At 48.0% G+C, this 24158-nt stretch overlaps 2 protein-coding genes and 1 pseudogene across 6 annotated transcripts in view; 2 read left to right on the top strand and 1 right to left on the bottom strand.

Annotated features, from left to right (window-relative positions):
- Window positions 1-8020, top strand: part of DHX16 (DEAH-box helicase 16) — a 38798-nt gene extending 30778 nt beyond the window's left edge. For 3 of the 4 annotated variants that reach the window (XM_056540606.1, XM_056540608.1, XM_056540607.1), the window contains exons 21-22: window positions 1216-1375; window positions 7908-8020. In XM_056540606.1, coding sequence (XP_056396581.1) covers window positions 1216-1344 — 129 coding nt within the window. In that variant the 3' untranslated portion in view covers window positions 1345-1375; window positions 7908-8020. Of the gene's footprint in view, window positions 1-1215; window positions 1376-2185; window positions 2302-7907 lie in introns of all 4 variants that reach the window. The other variant, XR_008847985.1, reaches the window with a different exon arrangement.
- Window positions 4182-4343, top strand: LOC130292245 (U2 spliceosomal RNA; annotated as a pseudogene).
- A 2104-nt stretch (window positions 8021-10124) lies between the features above and the next one.
- MRPS18B (mitochondrial ribosomal protein S18B) lies at window positions 10125-23982 on the bottom strand. Of its 2 annotated transcripts, none has more exons than XM_056537678.1 (7): window positions 23902-23982; window positions 19319-19430; window positions 17860-17957; window positions 14531-14599; window positions 14350-14416; window positions 14024-14083; window positions 10125-10411 (listed from the first exon to the last, which is right to left on the bottom strand). In XM_056537678.1, exons 1-7 carry the CDS (start codon window positions 23902-23904, stop codon window positions 10209-10211), a joined length of 612 nt encoding a protein of 203 aa, XP_056393653.1. In that variant the 5' UTR covers window positions 23905-23982; the 3' UTR covers window positions 10125-10208. The 2 variants fall into 2 exon arrangements, with proteins under 2 accessions (XP_056393653.1, XP_056393652.1); XM_056537677.1 differs by lacking the exon at window positions 23902-23982 and adding an exon at window positions 22358-22482.
- Window positions 23983-24158: the final 176 nt, after the last annotated feature.

The raw sequence follows: 24158 nt of genomic DNA, 5'->3' as shown, positions 1-24158 counted from the left end.
TTTGATCACCATGTAAGCCCAGACAACGTAGAAGAAATGGACGTCCAGCACCGGAGTCTCGGATAAAAGCTTGTAAATCTTTATTGAAGTAGTCACAGGATACATAACATCACAGAACAAACGCCTACGCGTTTCGGGCAGACTTGCCCAAAACGTGTAGGAGTTTGTTCTGTGATGTTTTGTCTCCTGTGACTACTTCAAAAAAGACTTACGAGCTTTTATCTGAGACTCCGGTGCTGGACATCCATTTCTTCTACTTTGTCTTCTTGAGAGGAGGCGCTGCCTTCCGGTCGGAGCACGGGTCCTGGAGTGGGGATTGGAGCTGCCTGAACTTTCTTTGTGCAACCCAATGTAAGCTCAGACACCTTTTCCATCCATGCCAATGGGGCAGCTTCAGTCTATTGTTGCCTATGTCTGTTGCTGTAAAACATATCTCTAAATGTTGTTAAAAACTGCTCAGTCAAGATGGCAGCTCACATAATAATGTACAAAAAAGCTGATACAAACAATTGCAATCAAAAAATAGAAAAAGATTTGACGTTACAGTGGTCCCTCAAAATACAATGGTAATTGGTTCCAGGCAAACCATCGTATGTTGAAACCATCATATGTTGAGGGATTCGTATCATAGTCCCCCCATCAGTGTCCCCCATCAGTTCGCCGCTCCTCTGCTGGCGTATTACTAAGTCGCCGCTGCCCTGCGCCCTCACTCTCCGTCATGAGTGATGACTGTGACAGAGAGCGACAGCGCAGTGCAGCAGCGGGGACATGTAAGTATCATTGTGCAGGGCACGCGTGTCCCCCGTCAGTTCGCCGCTCCTCTGCTGCCGTATCACTATGTCGCCGCTGCCCTGCGCCCTCACTCTGTCATGAGTGACGATGTGATGACTGCGACAGCGGGGACATGTAAGTATCAATCTGCAGGGCACATGTGGCACATTAAACTGCTATCTGGCAGCAGCTGAAGCAGTCAGCGCTGCCAAGTAGCCGTTTTTGCGATGGCTCAGACACACAGAAGCCTTGTATGTTGAAATGATCGAATGTCGGGGGATCTTTGTACTTGGTTTGTATGTTAACTAAGCTGTGGGTCATCAATAATACAGGTACCCACTTGTCCTTGAAAAGATATCCTGAATGTCTTATGTTGTTGTACAGAAGATCAGTAATTTGCTCCAACGTTGATCCGTCTCTAACAAGTACATGTGACTCCTGCAGATCATTGAGATAGACAGCGGCTGGCTCCTCGAAGTGGCTCCACATTATTACAAGTCCAGAGAACTGGAAGATGCCAGCAGCAAGAAGATGCCTAAACAAGCTGGAAAGAGCAAAGAGGAACTTGGCTAAAGGTCGGCCATGTTTTAGTTTTAGGACTCAGGTGGGTGTTTTATAATAGAAATGAATCTTAAGTGTGACGTACTGTATGTGGTTTTTTCCTAAGGGTATGTTCACACTATGGAATTCCGCAGTGTGAATTTAACATTAGTGTGAATGGGTCTCCGAGACCCGATCACACTGCGGAATTTCAGCGGCGGACAATTCCGCCGCTGAAATTGTTCCGCACAAAGAAAGAACATGTTCATTCTTTGCGCGGAAGTCCGCGAGTACTGCATAGCCGTCAATGGTGACGGCACAGTGCCGCGTGGTCCTACCGCCGCTGTCGGCTGCCAGGCTGAATCTCCGCTCACGGAATTCTGCGATCGGAGATTCTGTTCACACTCTGTAGTGTCAACAGGGGCATTTATAACATCTCATATGAATCCTAATGTGTGTTATCTTGGCTGGAATAGGGCTGTCAATTTAAATGCAAATAAAATATAAATGTTAAAAATAATTTATATATATATAATGTAAGGATTCCTCCTTGGGGATTAGCTCCGGGATCGTCCTGGACACTGCCACGGGAAACGTTTCCTCTCAAAAAACCCGCAGACAACGGTTATTCATGCAAGCCTGGCACCTGGCCAGCTTTATTTAGACAGGTTGCAGGGGAAAAACAAACATAACGCAGGAACAAAATAAAATCCTAGACCATCTGGTCACTGACTACATCATATCAGTATGCCCTGACTACTAACTGGTGAGCTACCCTCAGCCATTTAAACATGTGACTCCTGCAACCTGTTACTCACAGTTCACACCACTTCTTGGACCACTCACAGATTCCAGCTGTGTGCTTCCTCAACAGGGTCAGAGTGTCTCCCCCTACAGCGACATGCTGTTTACCAGGAAGAGCACAGATTAGACTGAGACTCCATCTTATATACACCTCCCTTCCCTGCTGCCTCATTACTTAAGAAGCAGGTGAGAGATTCTTCAGGGTGAGCAAAGGGCCAAAAATGGGCAGTGTTTTCCAACCAGGGAGCCTCCAGCTGTTGCAAAACTACAACTCCCTGCATGCCCAGACAGCCTTCGGCTGTCTAGGCATGCTGGGAGTTGTAGTTTTGCCACAGCTGGAAGCACCCTGGTTGGAAAACACTGGGATTTGGGGATGAGTGTCTAGTTGGCGGGGGTCCAACAACTTGAAAATCCACTATTGATGAGAATCTGTCAGCTCTTCATCATGCTCCGGAGCTAAAGTGCCAGGAGGCGTTGCTAAGCCACAGCATGCCCACCTCCTCCCACCCTCAATGCTTTGACTGACTGACGGACAAAGTTCAGTGCTGAAAGCCGAACCCTGTACACCACTCAGTCAAGGCAGGGAGGAGGCGTGAATATTGCTGCTCAGCAACACCTCCTTGACACTTGAGCCCTGAGCATGATGTACAGCTGACAGATTCCTAAAGGGAATCTGTCATCCGTATTACCTGCACCAACCTGTCATACAGGCTTGTAGTGCGGGTGATACTGATCAAAATATTTACCGCATCTTGATCCATCGCTCCGTTCTGCCGTAATTCTTCTTTTTCCTGTATATGCAAATTAGTTGCTTGGGGTCCGACTCCTCCATCTTCATAAAACCCCCTTCCTGCTCGCTTGGTGTACGTTACTGTTCGGTGCATGCGCCGCTCCCTGGGTACACCAGGGAGCGGTGCATGCGCCGAACAGTAATGTACACAGAGCGAGCAGGGAGGGGGATTATAAAGATGGAGGAGCCCGTGCCCCAAGCAACTAATTTGCATATACAGAAAAATAATTATTATGGCAGAACGGAGCGACTGATCAAAATGTGGTCAATATTATTTTGATCAGTATCACCCGCACTACAAACCTGTCTGACAGGTTGGTGCAGGTAATACGGAAGACAGATTCCCTTTAAAGCTGGTTATATAGGGGAAATACATATTCAGGAACAATAGCTTCTCATGGTGGACATCCACATTTCTCGGTCACCTTATTGGGGAACACAGAGACCATGGGTATTATGATGCTCCCACTAGGCAAAAAAGAAGTCTGCTCCTCCCAGCAGGATATACCCGCACTAATCAGTTTTAGCCTAGTGTCAGTAGGAGGCAGACACTGGTCTGGAGCTCTCTAGACCTGATATTTTTGGTTTTATTATTTTCTAGCAAGGGATGTTAAGGTTTTTTCCTTTTGTTATTTTTCTAAGTTGGGCGAAAGGAGCATGGCGCTACCTGATCTCACACATGTGATGAAGGGGCACGGTGCATAGAGTATGGGCCGTTAACCCCTTCTCGCCAGCGCCTGGCGGAGTACCCTGGATCTGGGTCACCCACTTGCCTCTGCCCGCCTCGCTATGGCAGCTTGTCGTGATGCAGCGCAGTTTTTAGCTGCCCGAAGACTTTAGGGTAAGTATAGGAAAATGAGGTCTGCGGTATGTACTACATCCCCCTCCCCTCCCTTCCCCCTCTACCTTCTAGGGGTCTTGTATACACTGTGCCCAGCTCCTCTGCCAATGCTGGTGGCTGCTCTGGGCAAGAGCCCTCATGCCCCCAGTGCCATACCTGTAGGGGACAGTCCCGTGGCCTGTCCCTCCCTCATCTGGCCACTCAGCTATGGACATTTTTACCCCAGCTATGCCCCCCCCCCAGTTTTCTCTCCTGTGTTAGGCCTCTCTCTAGTGGCCACACATGGTTATTACAGTTGAATAGTTTTTCTATTGGCCTTCTCCTGCTCCGGTCACTTTAGCGGTTTAGAGTATCTCCCTCAGACCCCCTGTTTTGTTCTGTGGCCTGGGGTTGCCTGGCGACTCCCATCCCCCCCCCTGCCTTGCAGGCATTCTGATCGCTTCTCGGCCATTTCGATCGCTTCAGGTGTCATATCTGTTCATATCAGTTTAATCTGATACCTCCCCTATCTGGGGACCATATATTAAATAGATTTTTTCGAAGCTTGCCTGTGCATTGACCCGATATGGCAGTACCTTCGGGTATAGTGCATCTGCGTGTTTGCGGCACTTAACCTTTGCGCTTTACCATTCTGCCTACATAAGAGCGGTCTGCAGCCATGTGCTTTCCTGCTTTTTCTGAGCAATGGTTTTCGGGTCCTGGCCTGTTTTCTGTAGTGACCTGATTGGTCATTTTACTGGGGTATGGGATTTTGACAGTGGTCCATACTTAGGGATAGTCATCTGCTTTGCTTGCCATGCTTAGTACTGGGCCCGCTGTTGTTTAATTTATTTATCAATGATATAGAGGTTGGTATTAACAGCTCTGTTTCTATCTTTGCAGATGACACCAAGCTTTGTAGCACGGTACAGTCTATAGAGGATGTGCATAAGTTACAAGATGACTTGGATAGACTAAGTGTCTGGGCATCCACTTGGCAAATGAGGTTCAATGTGGATAAATGTAAAGTTATGCATCTGGGTACTAATAACCTGCATGCATCGTATGTCTTAGGGGGGATTAAACTGGCAGAGTCACTGGTAGAGAAGGATCTGGGTGTACTTGTAGATCACAGACTACAGAATAGCATGCAATGTCAGGCTGCTGCTTCCAAAGCCGGCAGGATATTGTCATGTATCAAAAGAGGCATGGACTCAAGGGACAGGGACATAATACTCCCCCTTTATAAAGCATTGGTACGGCCTCACCTGGAATATGCTGTTCTGTTTTGGGCACCTGTCCATAAAAGGGACACTGCGGAGTTGGAAAGGGTGCAGAGACGCGCGACTAAACTAATATGGGGCATGGAACATCTTAGCTATGAGGAGCGATTAAAGGAGTTACAATTGTTTAATCTTGAGAAGAGACGTTTAAGGGGGGATATGATAAACGTATATAAGTATATTAATGGCCCATACAAAAAATATGGAGAAAAACTGTTCCAGGTTAAACCCCCCCAAAGGACGAGGGGGCACTCCCTCCGTCTGGAGAAGAAAAAGTTTAGTCTCAAGGGGCGACACGCCTTCTTTACCGTGAGGACTGTGAATTTATGGAACGGTCTACCTCAGGAACTGGTCACAGTAGGAACAATTAACAGCTTTAAAACAGGATTAGATACATTTATGGAACAAAATAACATTAATGCTTATGAAGAAATATAAAATCCCATCCCTTCCCCAATATCGCGCCACACCCCTACCCCTTAATTCCCTGGTTGAACTTGATGGACATATGTCTTTTTTCGACCGTACTAACTATGTAACTATGCTTCCCTTATCAATCCTTGGGGAATTACAGGAAACCTGACAGCACCTGTCTTTCCTTCACCACTGGTCACTAGTGCCAGGTCTGCTGTGCCTGAAGTTCTTTTCTCCCCTCTACCTGTGCGGAGGTACCTGAACGGGGTGACATGGCGTGGTGCAGGCATGGCACTGTTCCTGTTTTTTCAGCAGTCGTCCTCCAGCCTCCTTGTATTGGATGGTTTATTTTGTTGGTGGTGGAACATTGGTATGTCAGTAGTACATTTCTCTCCTGCCATGCGGGAGGCCTGGGTTCGCCTCCACAGTGCCGCTCTTCTCCTATTTTCCCTATCCCTGCAATCATCCTCCCACCTCTGGCGGAGTGCTGCTGGATTTGCTTAGGTGCATCTGTTGCTCTCCTGGCGTTCATGTTGCCTTCTACTCTGCGGAGATTGTTTCTGCATTATTCCCCAATGTCTTCTGTTCATGTACCTTACTGCTTCGGCTGGACTGACACTGGAGCTGGTTCCTTTCTGTCTCCCTCTCTGTGCCGTGCCTTCGGGATCCGGTCTGTTCTGACCGCTGGGCGGTCTTGTCTAGCCTCTGGTCCCCTGTATCTGAGGGTGCTGCGCAGTGATCTCGGTGCTAGAGTTGCCTGTTGCTCTGCCCGCCGTTCCCTCCATAGGGTATGCCACTTCTTTCATGATGGTCCCAGACTTGATCAAGACCCTCTCCCTTGATGTTCTGCTTGTGCAGGACTTTTTGCGTTGAGCAATTTTCCAGGTGGCATTTACATGTCTATCTCCCAGGTGGTTTCCCTATTTTTTATTTATTTATTTTTGGCCTAGGGGCTCTTTACCTGGGGTGTTTTGCTCCGGCTTGGGTTTGCTTAGCCGCTTCTGGTGTGGGACGCCGCAGTCCCTCAAATTATTCCCTGATCTGGGAACCTCTGGTTCTCGTGACAACTGCTCCAGGGGTTACGGACAGTTCTAACCTTCTCACCGGCCTGTTTGTCTCTCATAGTCTCCCTCAGGGGGTGAACGGACCTTGTGGCCGAGGGCTCTTCTGTCGTCCTGGTTACCTCTGTCTGGCAATTTGCACCTAGATGGGCATTTTCCTCCCGTTGCCCTTCCAGGCGATACGTTGTGCTCTTTGAGTTTCCTCTTCCACCCGGTCCTTTTGCAGCGTGGCCTTAAGACTGTGGTTTGGTGTCCGAGTGGTCAGTAATGTGCTCTTACCCGAATAGTCTTCTGGGCTGGATTGCTCTGTGTTCAGGCCTGGACATGGATCTTTTCCGGCAGCTTCTAGTTCCACCTTCTGAAGGTCTTGCCCTCTGCTGGGTGTGATCAGCTGATGCCTTCTTGTCATTCTCTCTCCTCTGACTCTGTCCTGTAGTTGCGGCTGGCCTCCTAGCGGGGCTCTCCCTTCGGGCCTGTACGGCAGGCTTCTCTTCTGGCAGCTGGAGTTTCCTTGCCATGTTTGTTTGCTTTGTGGAATCCCTGAATTGGCGTTCTTGTCACTCTCTCTTCCACGTTTGGGCCAGGCCTCGGTGGTCCTGGGCCTTTATGTCTTGTCTTCGGAGGTGTTGTTTGCTCTTTCGAGGCGACTGTTTCTTGTCGCATTTGGTTAGAGGTTGGACCTCCGTCCTTGCTTGGTTGAAATCTTTCTTTTTGGGTCCTAGCTCTCCCCTCATGTTTTGTGGGGGTTTCCGGTTTCCACCTGAGCCTCTTCCACGTTCCTGTGCGAATCGGTATAGTTCAGTCTCTGGCCTGCTCTTCCCTTCTCTGGTTGTTTTTCCCACCCCAGGGACTGCTTTGGGACGTCCCATGGTCTCTGTGTTCCCCAATAAGGTGACAGAGAATAGATTTTTTTTTTTTTGTACTCAACGTAAAGTCTCTTTCTCGTAGCCCTCATTGGGGAACACAGCACCCACCCATTTATGGCTCCTGGTCAGGTTGTTTTGTTACCTGTTGTTACTTTCTGGTGTCCTTTTTGGAGGCACCTCCTTTGTTGATTGGCTTCTCCTACTGCTTTGTGACACAACTGATTAGCTCTTTTTGCCTAGTGTCAGCGCCTCCTAGTGGACAGCAGCATAATACCCATATCTCTACAAGAAAGAGATTTTACGGTGACTACAAAAAAAAAAATCTCCTTATTTCACGGACACTAAATACTGAGTAGTACTAGAAATGAAAACTGATCTTTTGAAGCCTCCACAGTAGGGAACCCAAAGCCCATACACCAATATACACTGCATGTAGTGGGGAACAACTAGCTCCTCTTTACCTAACCTGAATGGCCAGTTACTATAGCAGTACCGCAGTGTAATACTTCACATGTTTACGCTTTCTTTTCTAACAGTGACTTGTATTTTGCGTTGCAGGAAGAAGGGCCGGAGGTGGAGATGACTGGTCACTCTGCAGCCTGTTGTTGGATTCTATTTAACATATTTCTGTACAGCTCTTGTATATAAAAGTTGTCATTTTTGGATACAAAACATGTCTCAGTCTCTTGTATTGTTAAAGGGGTATGATTAAATGTGAAAAAAAAAAAAAATGCTGCAGAACCACCAAAAATGTATTGGCTTTGGGGGGAGATTTATCACATTGTGCAATCAGTGAGGTTGCTGCTCCTTCTGCATTCATTCCCTGTCTGCTCCTCTGTTTGTGGCGTTTCTCAGCACAACACAGCATGCTGCCCTAAATATCCGGATAACTATATTTCAGACAGACTAGATCCATTCACGCCTCCTGCGATGATGTGTTGTCTCGGGAGAATCCGCAGAGACAACACCAAAAGAATGGTTCCATGTTGGTCCCAAATTTGATAATCACTGCATTAGAGTTTTGTAGCTTGTGGTTGTCAGAACATGCTGGAAGTTGTTGTTTTGCCACAGCTGGAGAACTGCAAGTTGGGGGATCTCTGTTGGGTGGGGACCCTAATTCTGCTCAACCTATTTAATACTGGACTGAACTCCTGACCGCCAACTATTGCAAAACTACAACTCCCAGCATGGCAAAAAAAAAAAAAAAAACTGGTTCCATATGTCTAAATTAGTATTTCCACACCAGGGTGCCTCCAGCTGTTGCAAAACTACAACTCCCATCATGCCCAGACAGCCAAAGGCTGTCTGGGCATGCTGGGAGTTGTAGTTTTGCAACAGCTGGAGGCACCCTGGTGTGGAAACACTGATATGCGTGCATGTCAGACAAATGCAGCTCATCCAACCGGTTAAGCTTGTGTTTAATAGGCTGCAGGCAATGATATTTGTTTGATTTATAGTTTGGGTGCAACAACCTGCATGGTAGGATAATGTGAGCGCGTCTCGTTAGTGCTGGGCGGTATACTGGTTCATACCGAATACCGAAATTTTTGGGCTGCACGATATGAATTTTAGCCCATACCGCAATACCGGTTGGGCCCCTCCCCCTCGAATATATTATCAGCCCAGCGCTGCGCTGTCCCCACATCGGGGAACTAATCATACGTGACCCGCCTGCGCTGTTCTGCTCCCCCCCAATTAATTATCAGCCCGGTCAGCGGGGTACTACTCACAGATGTCAAGCACTGCCCTCCTCCTCTTTGTTGCGGGCCGACACCGGCGCTGAAACTCTATACTGTACGCCAGTGGTCTCCAACCTGCGGACCTCCAGATGTTGCAAAACTACAATTCCGGGCATGCTGGGAGTTGTAGTTTTGCAGCAGCTGGAGGTCCGCAGGTTGGAGACCACTGTTCTATACTGTATCCCTATGCCGGCTGCAAAAGATACAGAAAATAAACTTAACTTACCCACGTCGGCCCTGGAACGTCGGACAGCCGTCAGCCAATCACCGGCTGCAGCGATGTCCCGCCCACTGATAGGCTGAGCCCACTGTCATGTAAGAAGCCGGCTTCTTACATGACAGTGGGCTCAGCCTATCACTGGCAAGGGCGGGACATCGCTCCGGCCGGTGATAGGCTGACGGCTGTCCTCCCCCCGTCCCCAGCGTGCGGCCGAGGTGGGTGAGTTAAATTTATTTTCTGTATCTTTTCCAGCCCGGGCATAGGTGTACAGCAGTGGTCTCAAACCTGCGGACCTCCAGCTGTTGCAAAACTACAACTCCCAGCATGCCCGGACAGCCATTGGCTGTCCCGGCATGCTGGGAGTTGTAGTTTTGCAACAACTGGAGGTCCGCAGGTTGGAGACCACTGGCGAACAGTATAGAGTTCCATCGCTGGTGGCCCCCAACAAGGAGGAAGAGGGCAGTGCTTGACATCTGTGAATAGTACCCCGCTGGGCTGATCATTAATTGGGGGGGGCAGAACAGTGCTGGTGGGTCAGATGATTTGGGGGGGGAGGAGAGCCGTAAACCACGCGCGGGTCACATGGTTGGGGGGGGGACAGAACAGCTCTGGCGGGTCACATGATTTGGGGGGGGGGAAGCTGAACACCACGCGCGGGTCACATGGTTGGGGGGAGAAAATAAGGTTATATACCGTGGAACCGCCGTGAGTTAAAAAAAATACTGTGACACACATTTGGTCATACCGCCCAGCCCTTCCCCTCGTTGTCCCCCCACTTACATAACCTATTACGGACAATCCACCACTTGGGCTCCATTATTAGCAGACATCTTACTTTATTCACTGTTGAATACAGAAAATATACATAAAAAAAAAAAAAAGACAAAACCCTTTGCATCTTCACTGCTCCCCCATCATCTGCTTCCAGTAGGGCTTATAGAGCTTCTCTAATTTTGCCACCTCCGTTGCAGACGGCTCTTGCCACTCATACCAGGAATACCATGGGCCGGGTGGGGCAGGAGGAGTTTGTGCCACCGCACCATAGTTTCGGGAGCAGTCTCCAAATGTTATATCCTTGTGCGGGATCAGTACTGGCAAGTGACCTACAAATGAGAACATGTTCAATTCCTTATGCCTTCATAACTTCTTTTTAATCACCTGACTTCAGTGACCTAAAACAATGGCTTTTATTTTTATTTTTTTTTAGAGAACAATAAACTTTATTATTACAGTGGTCCCTCAACATACGATGGTAATCCGTTCCAAATGGACCATCGTTTGTTGAAACCATCGTATGTTGAGGGATCCGTGCAATGTAAAGTATTGGACAGTGGTCTACAACCTGCGGACCTCCAGATGTTGCAAAACTACAACACCCAGCATGCCCGGACAGCCAACGGCTGTCCGGGCATGCTGGGTGTTTGTAGTTTTGCAACATCTGGAGGTTCGCAGGTTTGTAGACCACTGTTAGAGGAAGTTGTACTCGCCTGCCCCCGCCGCTCCGGACCGTCACAGCTGCCCGGGATGTCGCCGTCCATCGCTGTCGCTGCGTCCCCGACGCCCCGGCAAGGCCTCTGCTTCCCCGGCATCATCGCTCTGTGTCGCCGCCATCATGTCGCTACGCACGCCGCTCCTATTTGATGACGGGACAGCGTGCGCGGCGACGTGATGACGACGATGGAGAGGGCCGACGATTCAGAGGATCCCGAAGAGGACGCGCCGGAGCCCCGAGGACAGGTAAGTGATCGTCTGCGGGGCACCGTAAACGGCTATCCGGCGGCAGCTGAAGCTGCCGGATAGCCGTTTATGCGATGGCCCCGACATACAAAAGCATCGTATGTTGATGCTGCCTTCAACATGCGATGGCCTCTGAGAGTGATCGTATGCTGAAATGATCGTAGGTCGGGGGGTCACTGTATTTTTTTATTTTTTAAAGAACAGTGCCACATCTTCCCCCCCTAGGTTGTATCTGGTACTGCAGCTCAGCACCACTGAAGTCAATAAGACTGAGCTGCAAAACACCACATGGACATGTGAGGTGTAGGTTCATACTCCCCTTAAGGCTATGTTCACATGGTAGAATTTCTGCACGGAATTCTGCATGAAAATTCTGGCGTAAATTCAGCAGAAATGTATTGCCCATTCACTTCAATGGGATTCCTGCAGCAGAAATCCCACTGAAGTGGATTGGCTATAAATTCATGCAGAAATTTTGGTGTAAAAACATGGCCTAAGGTTTTTTTTACAAGGGCGGATTTTGTGCATACTTTCTTCAGCATATATGTTGTGGAGAATTCACAGCGGATTTTGCTGCCGTTGATTTATATGGGTCAGCAGAAAATCTGCAAAAGTGGCAGATTTGTGGAATTCCTGCAAACCCGTTGAAGTCAGTCAATGGTAGCAAAATCCACTGCAGATTTTCTGCAGAAAATCCACACAATCTGCTCATGTGAATGAACCATAAAGGGCTGGTTCACAAGGGTGGATTTTATCACGAGATTGCAGGAACTCTGAATGGGCGCGGGCTTTCCACTGAAGATTTTCAGCAGCATAGTTTCTGCTGTGAAAAAAAAAAAACTAGATAAAATAACAAAGGAGAGAAAAATCTAATACTCTATGGGAAAAACTAGTAAAAAAAAAAAAAAGAAAAAAGGACCAGGTCTGGAGAGCTCCAGACCTGTGTCCGCTTCCTCCTGACACTAAGCTAAAACTGATTAGCTCAGTCAGTGGGCGGGGTATATCCTGATGGGAGGGGCCCACTTTATTTTTGTATGCCTAGTGTCAGCAAGATATACCCACGGTTCCTGTGTCCCCCAATGGAGCCGAACGAGATCCATTCATTTTAATGTAACTGAGCTGCAGAACCACACACAACCTGAGGACAGATGTGGTGCTGTTTTCTGAAAAATTTGCTGTTTCTTTAAAGGCAATGTTCACACTACGGAATGTCCGCACGGAGAATCTCCGTGCAGACATTCCGCAAACTGTGGGCATGGTATAAACCAGCACTAGGACCGCAGGGGAATACGCAGTCTGATAGACTGCTATGCATTCTGTGCGGCGTCAGCAGAAAGAATGAACATGTTCATTCTTTGTGCGGACACGGAATTCGGAATTTCCGTGCTGGAAACATCTGGCATGGGAATTCCACCATGTGCACAGCGCAGCAGAATCCTGTTTAATTCAAGGAAACTCTGCTGCAGCGCAATCTCATTGGAATTTCGGCACGGAAATTCCAAGGTGTGAACATGGCCTCACGCTGGATAACCCAAATGCAGCTGCATCCAGGAGGAGACTGAATATAGAGGACGATATGTGGCTCTTTCCACTGAAGTCTGAATTATAGAGAACTTAAAGGGGTACTCCGTTTAAATTTTATCAACTGGTGCCAGAAAGTTAAACAGATTTGTAAATTACCTCTTAAAAAATCATAATCCTTCCAGTACTTATTAGCTGCTGAATACTACAGAGGAAATGTTCTTCTTTTTGGACTACAGAGCTCTCTGCTGACATCATGACCACAATGCTCTCTGCTGACACCTCTGTCCATTTTAAGAACTGTCCAGAGTAGAAGAAAATCCCCATAGCACACATATGCTGCTCTGGACAGTTCCTAAAATGGACAGAGGTGTCAGCAGAGAGCTCTGTGTTCCAAAAAGAAAATAATTTCCTCTGTCGTATTCAGCAGCTAATAAGTACTGGAATGATTAAGATTTTTTAAAAGAAGTAATTTACAAATCTGTTTAACTTTCTGGCACCAGTTGATTTAAAAAATCTATATATATTCCACCGGAGTACCCCTTTAAAGGGGTACTCCATTGGCCAGCATTCGGAATATTTAGTTCCGAACGCTGCGGGGTCAGCCACGCCCCCTCAATGCAAGTCTATGGGAGGAGGCAAGGTGGCCGCCACGCCTACTCCCATAGATTTGCACTGAGGGGTCGTGGCCGACCTCCACAGTGTTCGGAACTAAATATTCCGAACGCTGGCCAGTGGAGTACCCCTTTAAACCGAATCATGGTATAGATTATATTACTATTACCTTATGGGCAGCAGTACAGACCTTATATCAAAATATCTCCTGGGCGTAAATGTTTTGTAAATTGATTATAGTACATCGCTGTGGAATATGTTGGTGCTATGTATGCACCAGCTAATAAACGTTTAAAGGGGTAGTCCCGTGAAAAACTTTTTTTCTTTTTAAATCAACTGGTGCCAGAAAGCTAAGCAGATTTGTAAATTACTTCTATTAAAAAATCTTAATCCTTCCAGTACTTTTTAGGGGCTGTATACTACAGAGGAAATGCTTTACTTTTTAGATTTTTCTGATGTCATGACCACAGTGCTCTCTGCTGACCTCTGTTGTCCATTTTAGGAACTGTCCTGAGCAGCATATGTTTGCTATGGGGATTTTCTCCTGTTCTGGACAGTTCCGAAAATGGACAGTAGAGAGCACTGTGGTCATGACACCAGATAAATGTAAAAAGTAAAGCATTTCCTCTTAAGTATATAGCCCCTAAAAAGTACTGGAAGGATTAAGATTTTTTTTTTAATAGAAGTCATTTACAAATCTATTTAAAGTTGTGGCACCAGATGATTAAAAAAAATAAATAAATAAATAAAAAAAGTTTTCCACCGGAGTACCCCTTTAACGTATTTCATTCACAGAGGTTACAGCGTCCATGAATCACTGTATAAGTGACAGAACTGCTCACCATGGTCCTCGGCTTCACTTATGGCCTTCACCAGGCGCTTGTACTGCTTCATGCACACGCCTAAAAGATACAGACGTGGGTGAGATGTAGAAGCCACACTATAGAGCAGTGTTTCCTCAACCAGGGTGCCTCCAGCTGTTGCAAAACTACAAGTCCCAAGGCTGTAGTTTTGCAACCAGCCAGTTTGCCTGCCTTATGCTGTTGCAAAACTACAACTCCCAGCATGCCCGGACAGCCTTCGGCTGTCCGGGCATGCTGGGAGCTGTAGTTTTGCAACAGCTGGAGGCACCCTGGTTGGGGAAACTCTGCCATTGAGTAAGACAAACCTGTTCTGGTGGGGTGATGCATGGCTCCTGTATGCGGACAGAGGAACTGCTGGAGTAACTTCACGTTCTGTGGGAACAGGATGAATCACATGGTAACAACTTAGGCTAAGGGAGGATCCCGCATTGTTAAAGAGACAGGTCATAAAAGAGATCATCACCGCACCCAAACCAGCCTACTCACCCGGTAATCCACACCAAGATTCTGGTCCCGGCAGATAGGGCAGGGATTCCCGCAAACTTTATTTCCTCTCTGTAAGGGAATACAAAATACTCACTGCATGATAACTGCAAGCTGCAATACCAGACACAACCCATAAACAAAGGTGGTGCTATCTGCAGAGGCATTTTTCTTTTTCTTATCTCATTAAACCACTTAAATGGGGACTGTCATTAAAAAATTTTTTGCTATTGCACTCCTTATGGTAAATAAAAAATCTTTCAAATTAAGTTTTCTATGTTTTGTTTGTGTTTAAAAAAAAAAAAAAAAAAGCTGCCACTAGGTGTCTCCCTACTTGTCCAGAGCATATTTCCCCCCCATCGCTTTCACAGACTTTGGACTGCTGCTAATCCAAAATCAGGAAATGCAGTCTGGAGTGCTGAGGGGTGTGTGTGCAGCTTTAGCCAGTCATAGCTCATCTCACACTGAACTGCTCTGGGCTGTGTGTAGCAGAGTGAGGGAGGAAGTTCTCCTTGCGGTGCTGGGACGTGATTTGTGCGTCTTCTCATGCAGCATTGTCTATGAGTGATCTCTTGTCCATGACTTGTGGACAAGCTGAAGCTGATGCTGCTGCAGGACTGGTTAGTGTCCCAGTAGGTATGGGGACCCCTACAGGTGGGATTTTCAGGAGACATTTTCTTTATTAAAATACTTTTTTTAAACTTTAACAACGATATTACAAAAGGTCTTTCCTTTTCATCAGTATCAACATATAAAAACTACGGTGGAAATTTTATTTTATTTTTTTTTAAATCAACTGGTGCCAGAAAGTTAAACAGATTTGTAAATGACTTCTATTAAAAAAATCTTCATCTTTCCAGTACTTATTAGCGTCTGTATACTACAGAGGAAATGCTTGTCTTTTTGGTTTTCTCTTCTGTCACGACCACAGTGCTCTCTACTGACCTCTGCTGTTCATTTTAGGAACTGTCCAGAGCAGGAGAAAATCCCCATAGCAAACATATGCTGCTCCGGACAGTTCCTAAAATGGACAGCAGAGGTCAGCAGAGAGCACTGTGAGAAGAGAAATCCAGAAAGAAAAGCATTTCCTCTGTAGTATACAGCCCTTAAAAAGTACTGGAAGGATTAAGATTTTTTAATAGAAGTAATTTACAAATCTGTTTACATTTTCTGGCACCAGTTGATTTAAAAGAAAAAAAAAAGTTTTCCACCGTAGTACCCCTTTAAAATATTATTTATGATGGCGCCAGAATTCCCCACATTCCATTCTGCCATTGACTTCAATGGGACGGAAAGTCTGCTGTGTGAATGGGACAGCGAAAATTCCATTCACCACAATGTTAACTTCATTAAAGGGCATCTTATCCCCTATCCAAAGGATGGGGGATAAGATGTCAGATCGCCGGGGTCCCGCTGCTGGGGACCCCTGGGATCGCCGCTGCCGCACCCCGCTGTCATTACTGCACAGAGCGAGTTCGCTCTGTGCGTAATAACGGGCGATACAGGGGCCGGAGCAGCGTGACGTCATGGCTCCGCCCCTCATGACATCACGGCCCGTCCCTTTAATGCAAGTCTATGGCAGGGGGCGTGACGACCGCCACGCCCCCTTCCCATAGACTTGTATTGACGGGGGCGGGCTGTGACGTCACGAGGGGCGGAGCCGTGACGTAACGATGCTCCGGCCCCTGTATTGCCCGTCATTACGTGCAGAGCGATCTCGCTCTGCGCAGTAATGATGGCGGGGTGCTGCAGCGGTGATCCCGGGGGTCCCCAGCAGCGGGACCCCGGCGATCTGACATCTTATCCCCTATCCTTTGGATAGGGGATAAGATGTATAGGGGCGGAGTACCCCTTTAAGAGTTTGAACCAGCCAGTTTGCCTTCAGCTGTTGCAAAACTACAACTCCCAGCATGCCCGGACAGCCTTCGGCTGTCCGGGCATGCTGGGAGTTGTAGTTTTGCAACAGCTGAAGGCACCCTGGTTGGGAAACACCGATTCAAATTCTTAACACCACCCCCTGCCGGCACCAACTCAGGTTCACACTGAGAAATAATTTCGGTCAGGATATTGTTGAATTCTGTCATTTTATCCATCGTGCGGAATTTCCACGCGGAAATGAAGAGGAATGCAGGAGGCGATGCAATTCTACTTTTCTGGATTCCACGTGCAACGGATTTCCTCAGGAAAAAAAAAATTATTAAATCCCATTGACTTCAATGGGCTTTTACTCGAAGATTCCGCCTGAAGAATGAGCATGTTCTATCTTTAGGCGGAACAGAACTCAGCGTCAAAATTCCTCAGTGTGAACAGGACAACAGAAAGTCCATCAGAGTCAATGGAAAATGACGAAGAATAAATTGGAGCAGAAAAAGCAAATGGAATTACTCGAGCAATTCCTCAGTGTGAACATCCCATTAAAGGGGCACTCTGGTGAAAAACACATACATATATATATATATATATATATATATGAATATGATCAACTGGTATAAATTACCTCTATTTAAAAATCTTTACCCTTCCAGTACATTTTAGCAGCTGTATGCTACAGAGGAAATTCTAATCTTTTTGAATTTCTTTTTTATCTTGTCCACAGTGCTCTCTGCTGACACCTCTGTCCGTATCAGGAACTGTCCAGAGCAGGAGAAAATCCCCATTGCAAACCTATCCTGCTCTGGGCAGTTCCTGACACGGACAGAGGTGTCAGCAGAGAGCACTGTGGACAAGACAAAAAAGAAATTCAAAAAGAAAAGAATTAACTCTGTAGCATACAGCTGCTAAAAAGTACTGGATGGGTGATGATTTTTTTTTTTTAATAGAAGTAATTTACAAATCTGTTTAACTTTCTGTCACCAGTTTATTAAAGAAAAAAATAATATATATATATATATATATATATATATATATATATAAAAATAAATGTTTTCCACCGGAGTACCCCTTTAATCCTTCCAGTCATTTATCAGCTGCTGTATGCTCCACAGGAAGTTGTGTAGTTCTTTCCAGTCTGACCACAGTGCTCTCTGCTGACACCTCTGTCCATGCCAGGAACTGTCCGGAGCAGGATACATTTTCTATGGGGATTTGCTTCTACTCTGGACAGTTCCTGACATGGACAGAGGTGTCAGCAGAGAGCACTGTGGTCAGACAGAAAAGAGCAACTCTACTTCCTCTGGAGCATACAGCAGCTGATAAATACTGGAAGGATTAAGATTTTTTTAATAGAAGTAATTTACAAATCTGCTTAACTTTTTGGCACCAGTTGATTTTAAAAAGTTTGTTTTTCAACCAGAGTACCCCTTTTAGATCCATACAAGCCCCCAATGACTCACAATGCAGGTTTTCCGGGTTTTCTGCGGCGGGATTGATCCTTTGTGGTTCCTTCTGTAGTCTGCCCAGACGGGTCTCTGTCCATAACGCTCCAAGTATTCTTTAGGAAGAAAAATAGTAAGAAAATATAGGATCACACATCCCGCTGTCACCTTACGATTATGGCAGACTGGGCTTATAAGTGGGGTAACGCTTGTGCCCCCCCCCCCTCAACTCTGGGGTCTGCAGGTAGAGATGAGCGAATTTACAGTAAATTTGATTCGTCACAAACTTCTCAGCTCAGCAGTTGATGACTTTTCCTGCATAAATTAGTTCAGCTTTCCGGTGCTCCGGTGGGCTGGAAAAGGTGGATACAGTCCTAGGAGACTCTTTCCTAGGACTGTATCCACCTTTTCCAGCCTACGGGAGCACCGGAAAGCTGAACTAATTTATGCAGGATAAGTTATCAACTGCCGAGCCGAGAAGTTTGTGACGAATCGAATTTACTGTAAATTCGCTCATCTCTACTGCAGGCTTCTACTAAAAACAATGAAATCCTAAATTTTATATTATGAAAAGCACTGATCCCAAACCTGGGTTTGTCCAACTGTTGCAAAACTACAACTACCAGCATGCCCAGACAGCCATAAGCTAGAAAATGCACTAAATAATTCAGGGATACACAACCTGTGGCTCTCCAGCTGTTGTGAAACCAACTCCCAGCATGCCCGGACAGCAGCAGGCTATAAACGTCTGCATATTTTAGGGAAGTCTCCAGTATGTGTTACAAAACTACAAATCCCAGCATGCCAACAGCCTCATGCTAGAAAATATAGTAAATAATGCAACAATAATGAACGTGAGGCTCTTCAGCGACTTCAAACACTACAACTCCCAGCATGCCTTCAGCTGTCAGGGTATGCTGGGAGTTTTTGAAGTCGCTGAAGAGACGCAAGAGGGTCCCTCCCTATAGTAAACTGTCACATCAGAGATGGGATCTAGAGTCAGAATTCAGGAAGCCCTATATAAGTCTATGGCAGTGGTCTTCAACCTGCGGACCTCTAGATGTTGCAAAACTACAACTCCCAGCATGCCCGGACAGCCGTTGGCTGTCCGGGCATGCTGGGAGTTGCAGTTTTGCTCCATCTGGAGGTCCGCAGGTTGAAGACCACTGGTCGGAATCCTGATACCATCAGTCTCGGGCTATGAGATCATGACAGCAACACTTTATAGGAGAACTATCATGCAGGATAACTTACGGATGGGGGATAAGTGTCTGATTGTGGGGGTCCGACCACTGGGACCCCCCCCCCCAATCTTCTGTTATGCAACAGGTAGAGGTCTACACTTTTGGAGACCACTGTCTATAAGATACTTGTAGAGGGGTCATCAGACATCCAGCTGCTTATAAAGAACACATGTGGCTGATAACAGAGAACAATACCTGGCACAAGTCTACTGTCCCTTTAAAAGGCCAATTACCTTCACTGTTCAGGTACTCCCAGGGCTGCTCCTTATACCGCGAGACCTCAACAAACTCTTCTGGGGGGCTGCATAGTGAGCGGACCCCCAGGGGCAGGGAAGATAGCGGGGTCTGTGAGGAGGACACATAACTTTATTGGTTATCAGTCATTCATACAGACCCCCTGATGCAGACCACCACATCCTACAGACCCCCTGATGCAGACCGCCACATCCTACAGACCCCCTGATGCAAACCGCCACATCCTACAGACCCCCTGATGCAGACCGCCACATCCTACAGACCCCCTGATGCAGACCGCCACATCCTACAGACCCCCTGATGCAGACCGCCACATCCAAGACCCCCAGATGCAGACCGCCACATCCTACAGACCCCCTGATGCAGACCGCCACATCCTACAGACCCCCTGATGCAAACCGCCACATCCTACAGACCCCCTGATGCAGACCGCCACATCCTACAGACCCCCTGATGCAGACCGCCACATCCTACAGACCCCCTGATGCAGACCGCCACATCCTACAGACCCCCTGATGCAGACCGCCACATCCTACAGACCCCCTGATGCAGACCGCCACATCCTACAGACCCCCTGATGCAGACCGCCACATCCTACAGACCCCCTGATGCAGAACGCCACATCCTACAGACCCCCTGATGCAGACCGCCACATCCTACAGACCCCCTGATGCAGACCGCCACATCCTACAGACCCCCTGATGCAGACCGCCACATCCTACAGACCCCCTGATGCAGACCGCCACATCCTACAGACCCCCTGATGCAGACCGCCACATCCTACAGACCCCCTGATGCAGACCGCCACATCCTACAGACCCCCTGATGCAGACCGCCACATCCTACAGACCCCCTGATGCAGACCGCCACATCCTACAGACCCCCTGATGCAGACCGCCACATCCTACAGACCCCCTGATGCAGACCGCCACATCCTACAGACCCCCTGATGCAGACCGCCACATCCTACAGACCCCCTGATGCAGACCACCACATCCTACAGACCCCCTGATGCAGACCACCACATCCTACAGACCCCCTGATGCAGACCACCACATCCTACAGACCCCCTGATGCAGACCACCACATCCTACAGACCCCCTGATGCAGACCACCACATCCTACAGACCCCCTGATGCAGACCACCACATCCTACAGACCCCCTGATGCAGACCACCACATCCTACAGACCCCCTGATGCAGACCACCACATCCTACAGACCCCCTGATGCAGACCACCACATCCTACAGACCCCCTGATGCAGACCACCACATCCTACAGACCCCCTGATGCAGACCACCACATCCTACAGACCCCCTGATGCAGACCACCACATCCTACAGACCCCCTGATGCAGACCACCACATCCTACAGACCCCCTGATGCAGACCACCACATCCTACAGACCCCCTGATGCAGACCACCACATCCTACAGACCCCCTGATGCAGACCACCACATCCTACAGACCCCCTGATGCAGACCACCACATCCTACAGACCCCCTGATGCAGACCACCACATCCTACAGACCCCCTGATGCAGACCACCACATCCTACAGACCCCCTGATGCAGACCACCACATCCTACAGACCCCCTGATGCAGACCACCACATCCTACAGACCCCCTGATGCAGACCACCACATCCTACAGACCCCCTGATGCAGACCACCACATCCTACAGACCCCCTGATGCAGACCACCACATCCTACAGACCCCCTGATGCAGACCACCACATCCTACAGACCCCCTGATGCAGACCACCACATCCTACAGACCCCCTGATGCAGACCACCACATCCTACAGACCCCCTGATGCAGACCACCACATCCTACAGACCCCCTGATGCAGACCACCACATCCTACAGACCCCCTGATGCAGACCACCACATCCTACAGACCCCCTGATGCAGACCACCACATCCTACAGACCCCCTGATGCAGACCACCACATCCTACAGACCCCCTGATGCAGACCACCACATCCTACAGACCCCCTGATGCAGACCACCACATCCTACAGACCCCCTGATGCAGACCACCACATCCTACAGACCCCCTGATGCAGACCACCACATCCTACAGACCCCCTGATGCAGACCACCACATCTTACAGACCCCCTGATGCAGACCACCACATCCTACAGACCCCCTGATGCAGACCACCACATCCTACAGACCCCCTGATGCAGACCACCACATCCTACAGACCCCCTGATGCAGACCACCACATCCTACAGACCCCCTGATGCAGACCACCACATCCTACAGACCCCCTGATGCAGACCACCACATCTTACAGACCCCCTGATGCAGACCACCACATCCTACAGACCCCCTGATGCAGACCACCACATCTTACAGACCCCCTGATGCAGACCACCACATCCTACAGACCCCCTGATGCAGACCACCACATCCTACAGACCCCCTGATGCAGACCACCACATCCTACAGACCCCCTGATGCAGACCACCACATCCTACAGACCCCCTGATGCAGACCACCACATCCTACAGACCCCCTGATGCAGACCACCACATCCTACAGACCCCCTGATGCAGACCACCACATCCTACAGACCCCCTGATGCAGACCACCACATCCTACAGACCCCCTGATGCAGACCACCACATCTTACAGACCCCCTGATGCAGACCACCACATCCTACAGACCCCCTGATGCAGACCACCACATCCTACAGACCCCCTGATGCAGACCACCACATCCTACAGACCCCCTGATGCAGACCACCACATCCTACAGACCCCCTGATGCAGACCACCACATCCTACAGACCCCCTGATGCAGACCACCACATCTTACAGACCCCCTGATGCAGACCACCACATCCTACAGACCCCCTGATGCAGACCACCACATCCTACAGACCCCCTGATGCAGACCACCACATCCTACAGACCCCCTAATGTAGACCACCACATCCTACAGACCACACATCCTACAGACCACCACATCATGCAGACCACCCTCCCCGATCACAGCCGATTACCCTGCTCCAGAGAAGCCCCCTCACGCCGGTCACACACAATCTGCCCAAGGAGGCCGCCATCTTGGTGAGGGAAGGACTAATTAGAATGCAAGGGCAACTGCCAACCAGTACTACTGTTTTTTTTTTGTTTTTTTTTACCTATCGTTAAACTTTATTAACAAGTGATGAATTGACAAACACCGTCTTTTGCGTTCATAACCTCCCCTTCACAGACTCCTCTCCTATGCTCTTTGCTGTAAATGTTTTTCTTGTGGTTGTCCGATCTCGTGATTTCACTTTTCCGGTGACCGGCCACCTCCGATCTGTTTACGGTCGCCGGAGGTGGTCGGGAATGCCTTATACTGCCGAAGCGAGGAAGGTACGCAATCTGCGTAAATGCCTATGACTTTAATAAAGAGCAGCGCAAACAGCGTATAGTCGCGAGCTACGCTGTTTACGTGACTTCGGGAGTTACGTGTATAACGTAGCCAGTGGGACTACGTAGTTTGCGTATCCCCCATTAAATTAAAGGGGAAGTTAGGCAAACTTCCCTGCTTCTGTGGCCGCAAACAGAAAAAAAAAAAATACTGAGGAGATGGATCAACGAAAAAATTGTCTCATCTCGTGATCTCTATTTTAGAAAAAATAGACGGTAGCAGCCGATGCGCAATTTGCGTAACCCTCTATTGAATATAAAGGGAGTTGCGCAAACTGTAACCCGCGAGCTACACCATCTGTTTACGCGACTCCAGGAGTTACTTGCAGCATCTCCCTATAAAAACTAAAGCCATTAGGAAGCCTTATGTTCATTTTACAAAGATTATTAAAACGTGCGTTACACAAGTATCTAAGTGATAAAGAACACGTGTCATTTTAATTAAAACAGGCGCCATCTTTTCGAAGACCGGCCCAATGCATAAGCATGGGATTTTGGCACATCCAAAATGGCGACCAAACAGTGTAAAGACGACAGTTCGCGCTCTAGGGAAACTGCCATTGACCGCATTAACAGGGCGTTAACGACACTACACCATTCCCCGGCTAAAATATAAATAAATCACTTCATAGGGATGGCATGTCGATGTTTTTATTCAGTTTACCCCCGATATGAAAGAATAAGAACATTATCGTATTCGTAAAACAGCATAATATAATTGCTTAAACGACGAAGGTGAAGGCCCGTGGGCGGAGTCACGAGCTTGGGCGGTTTTTACCGCTTCTTCATTGGCCAGCTTCGTGACATCACCAGTCACTAGCCGGTCTTTAAAATCTGCCTGGCTCTTCTTAGCCAATCACGTTCCTAATTTCGGCGTCGGGGCTTTCCCCGCCCCTCATGACGTAACGAGCCTATATAAACTCGAGTACGTCACCGCCCCGCCATTCCGGGCTTCGTCGTCAGGTATGTAGGTTTGAGAGACTGTAATCTCTTTATTGGCAAATCCCCTCCCCCACCGCTCCACATCGTGTCATTCATCCCCTCAGCAGCCGCCATTTCGTGCCCTTGTTGTTCCCTATTTCTTCAGACGCCATTATGTTCCTTTTTATGTTATATTGTTCTGGATTACCATGTACTTAATCCTTTTCTTTTTTTCTTCACAGGTCTTCACAACGAATATTCTGGCTTTTCCCACCTCACCACAAATGACAATGGACAATAGTTAAAGATTAATAACCTAAAGAACCAGAAGCTTCTCTCAAGTTTTTTGTTGGATGAGTCTGAAGATCAAAAATTTCTCCAGGAATCCTCTTCATACGTCTTTTTTCCCCCCCATCTTTACAGTCCCAGTAGTTTTGTGCCGCTTTTATTAAAAAAAAGAGAAAA

The sequence above is a fragment of the Hyla sarda genome, chromosome 9 (genome assembly GCF_029499605.1).
Source record: "Hyla sarda isolate aHylSar1 chromosome 9, aHylSar1.hap1, whole genome shotgun sequence".
Taxonomy (NCBI): Eukaryota; Metazoa; Chordata; class Amphibia; order Anura; family Hylidae; genus Hyla; species Hyla sarda.
This window is presented reverse-complemented; position numbering and strand designations above follow the sequence as displayed.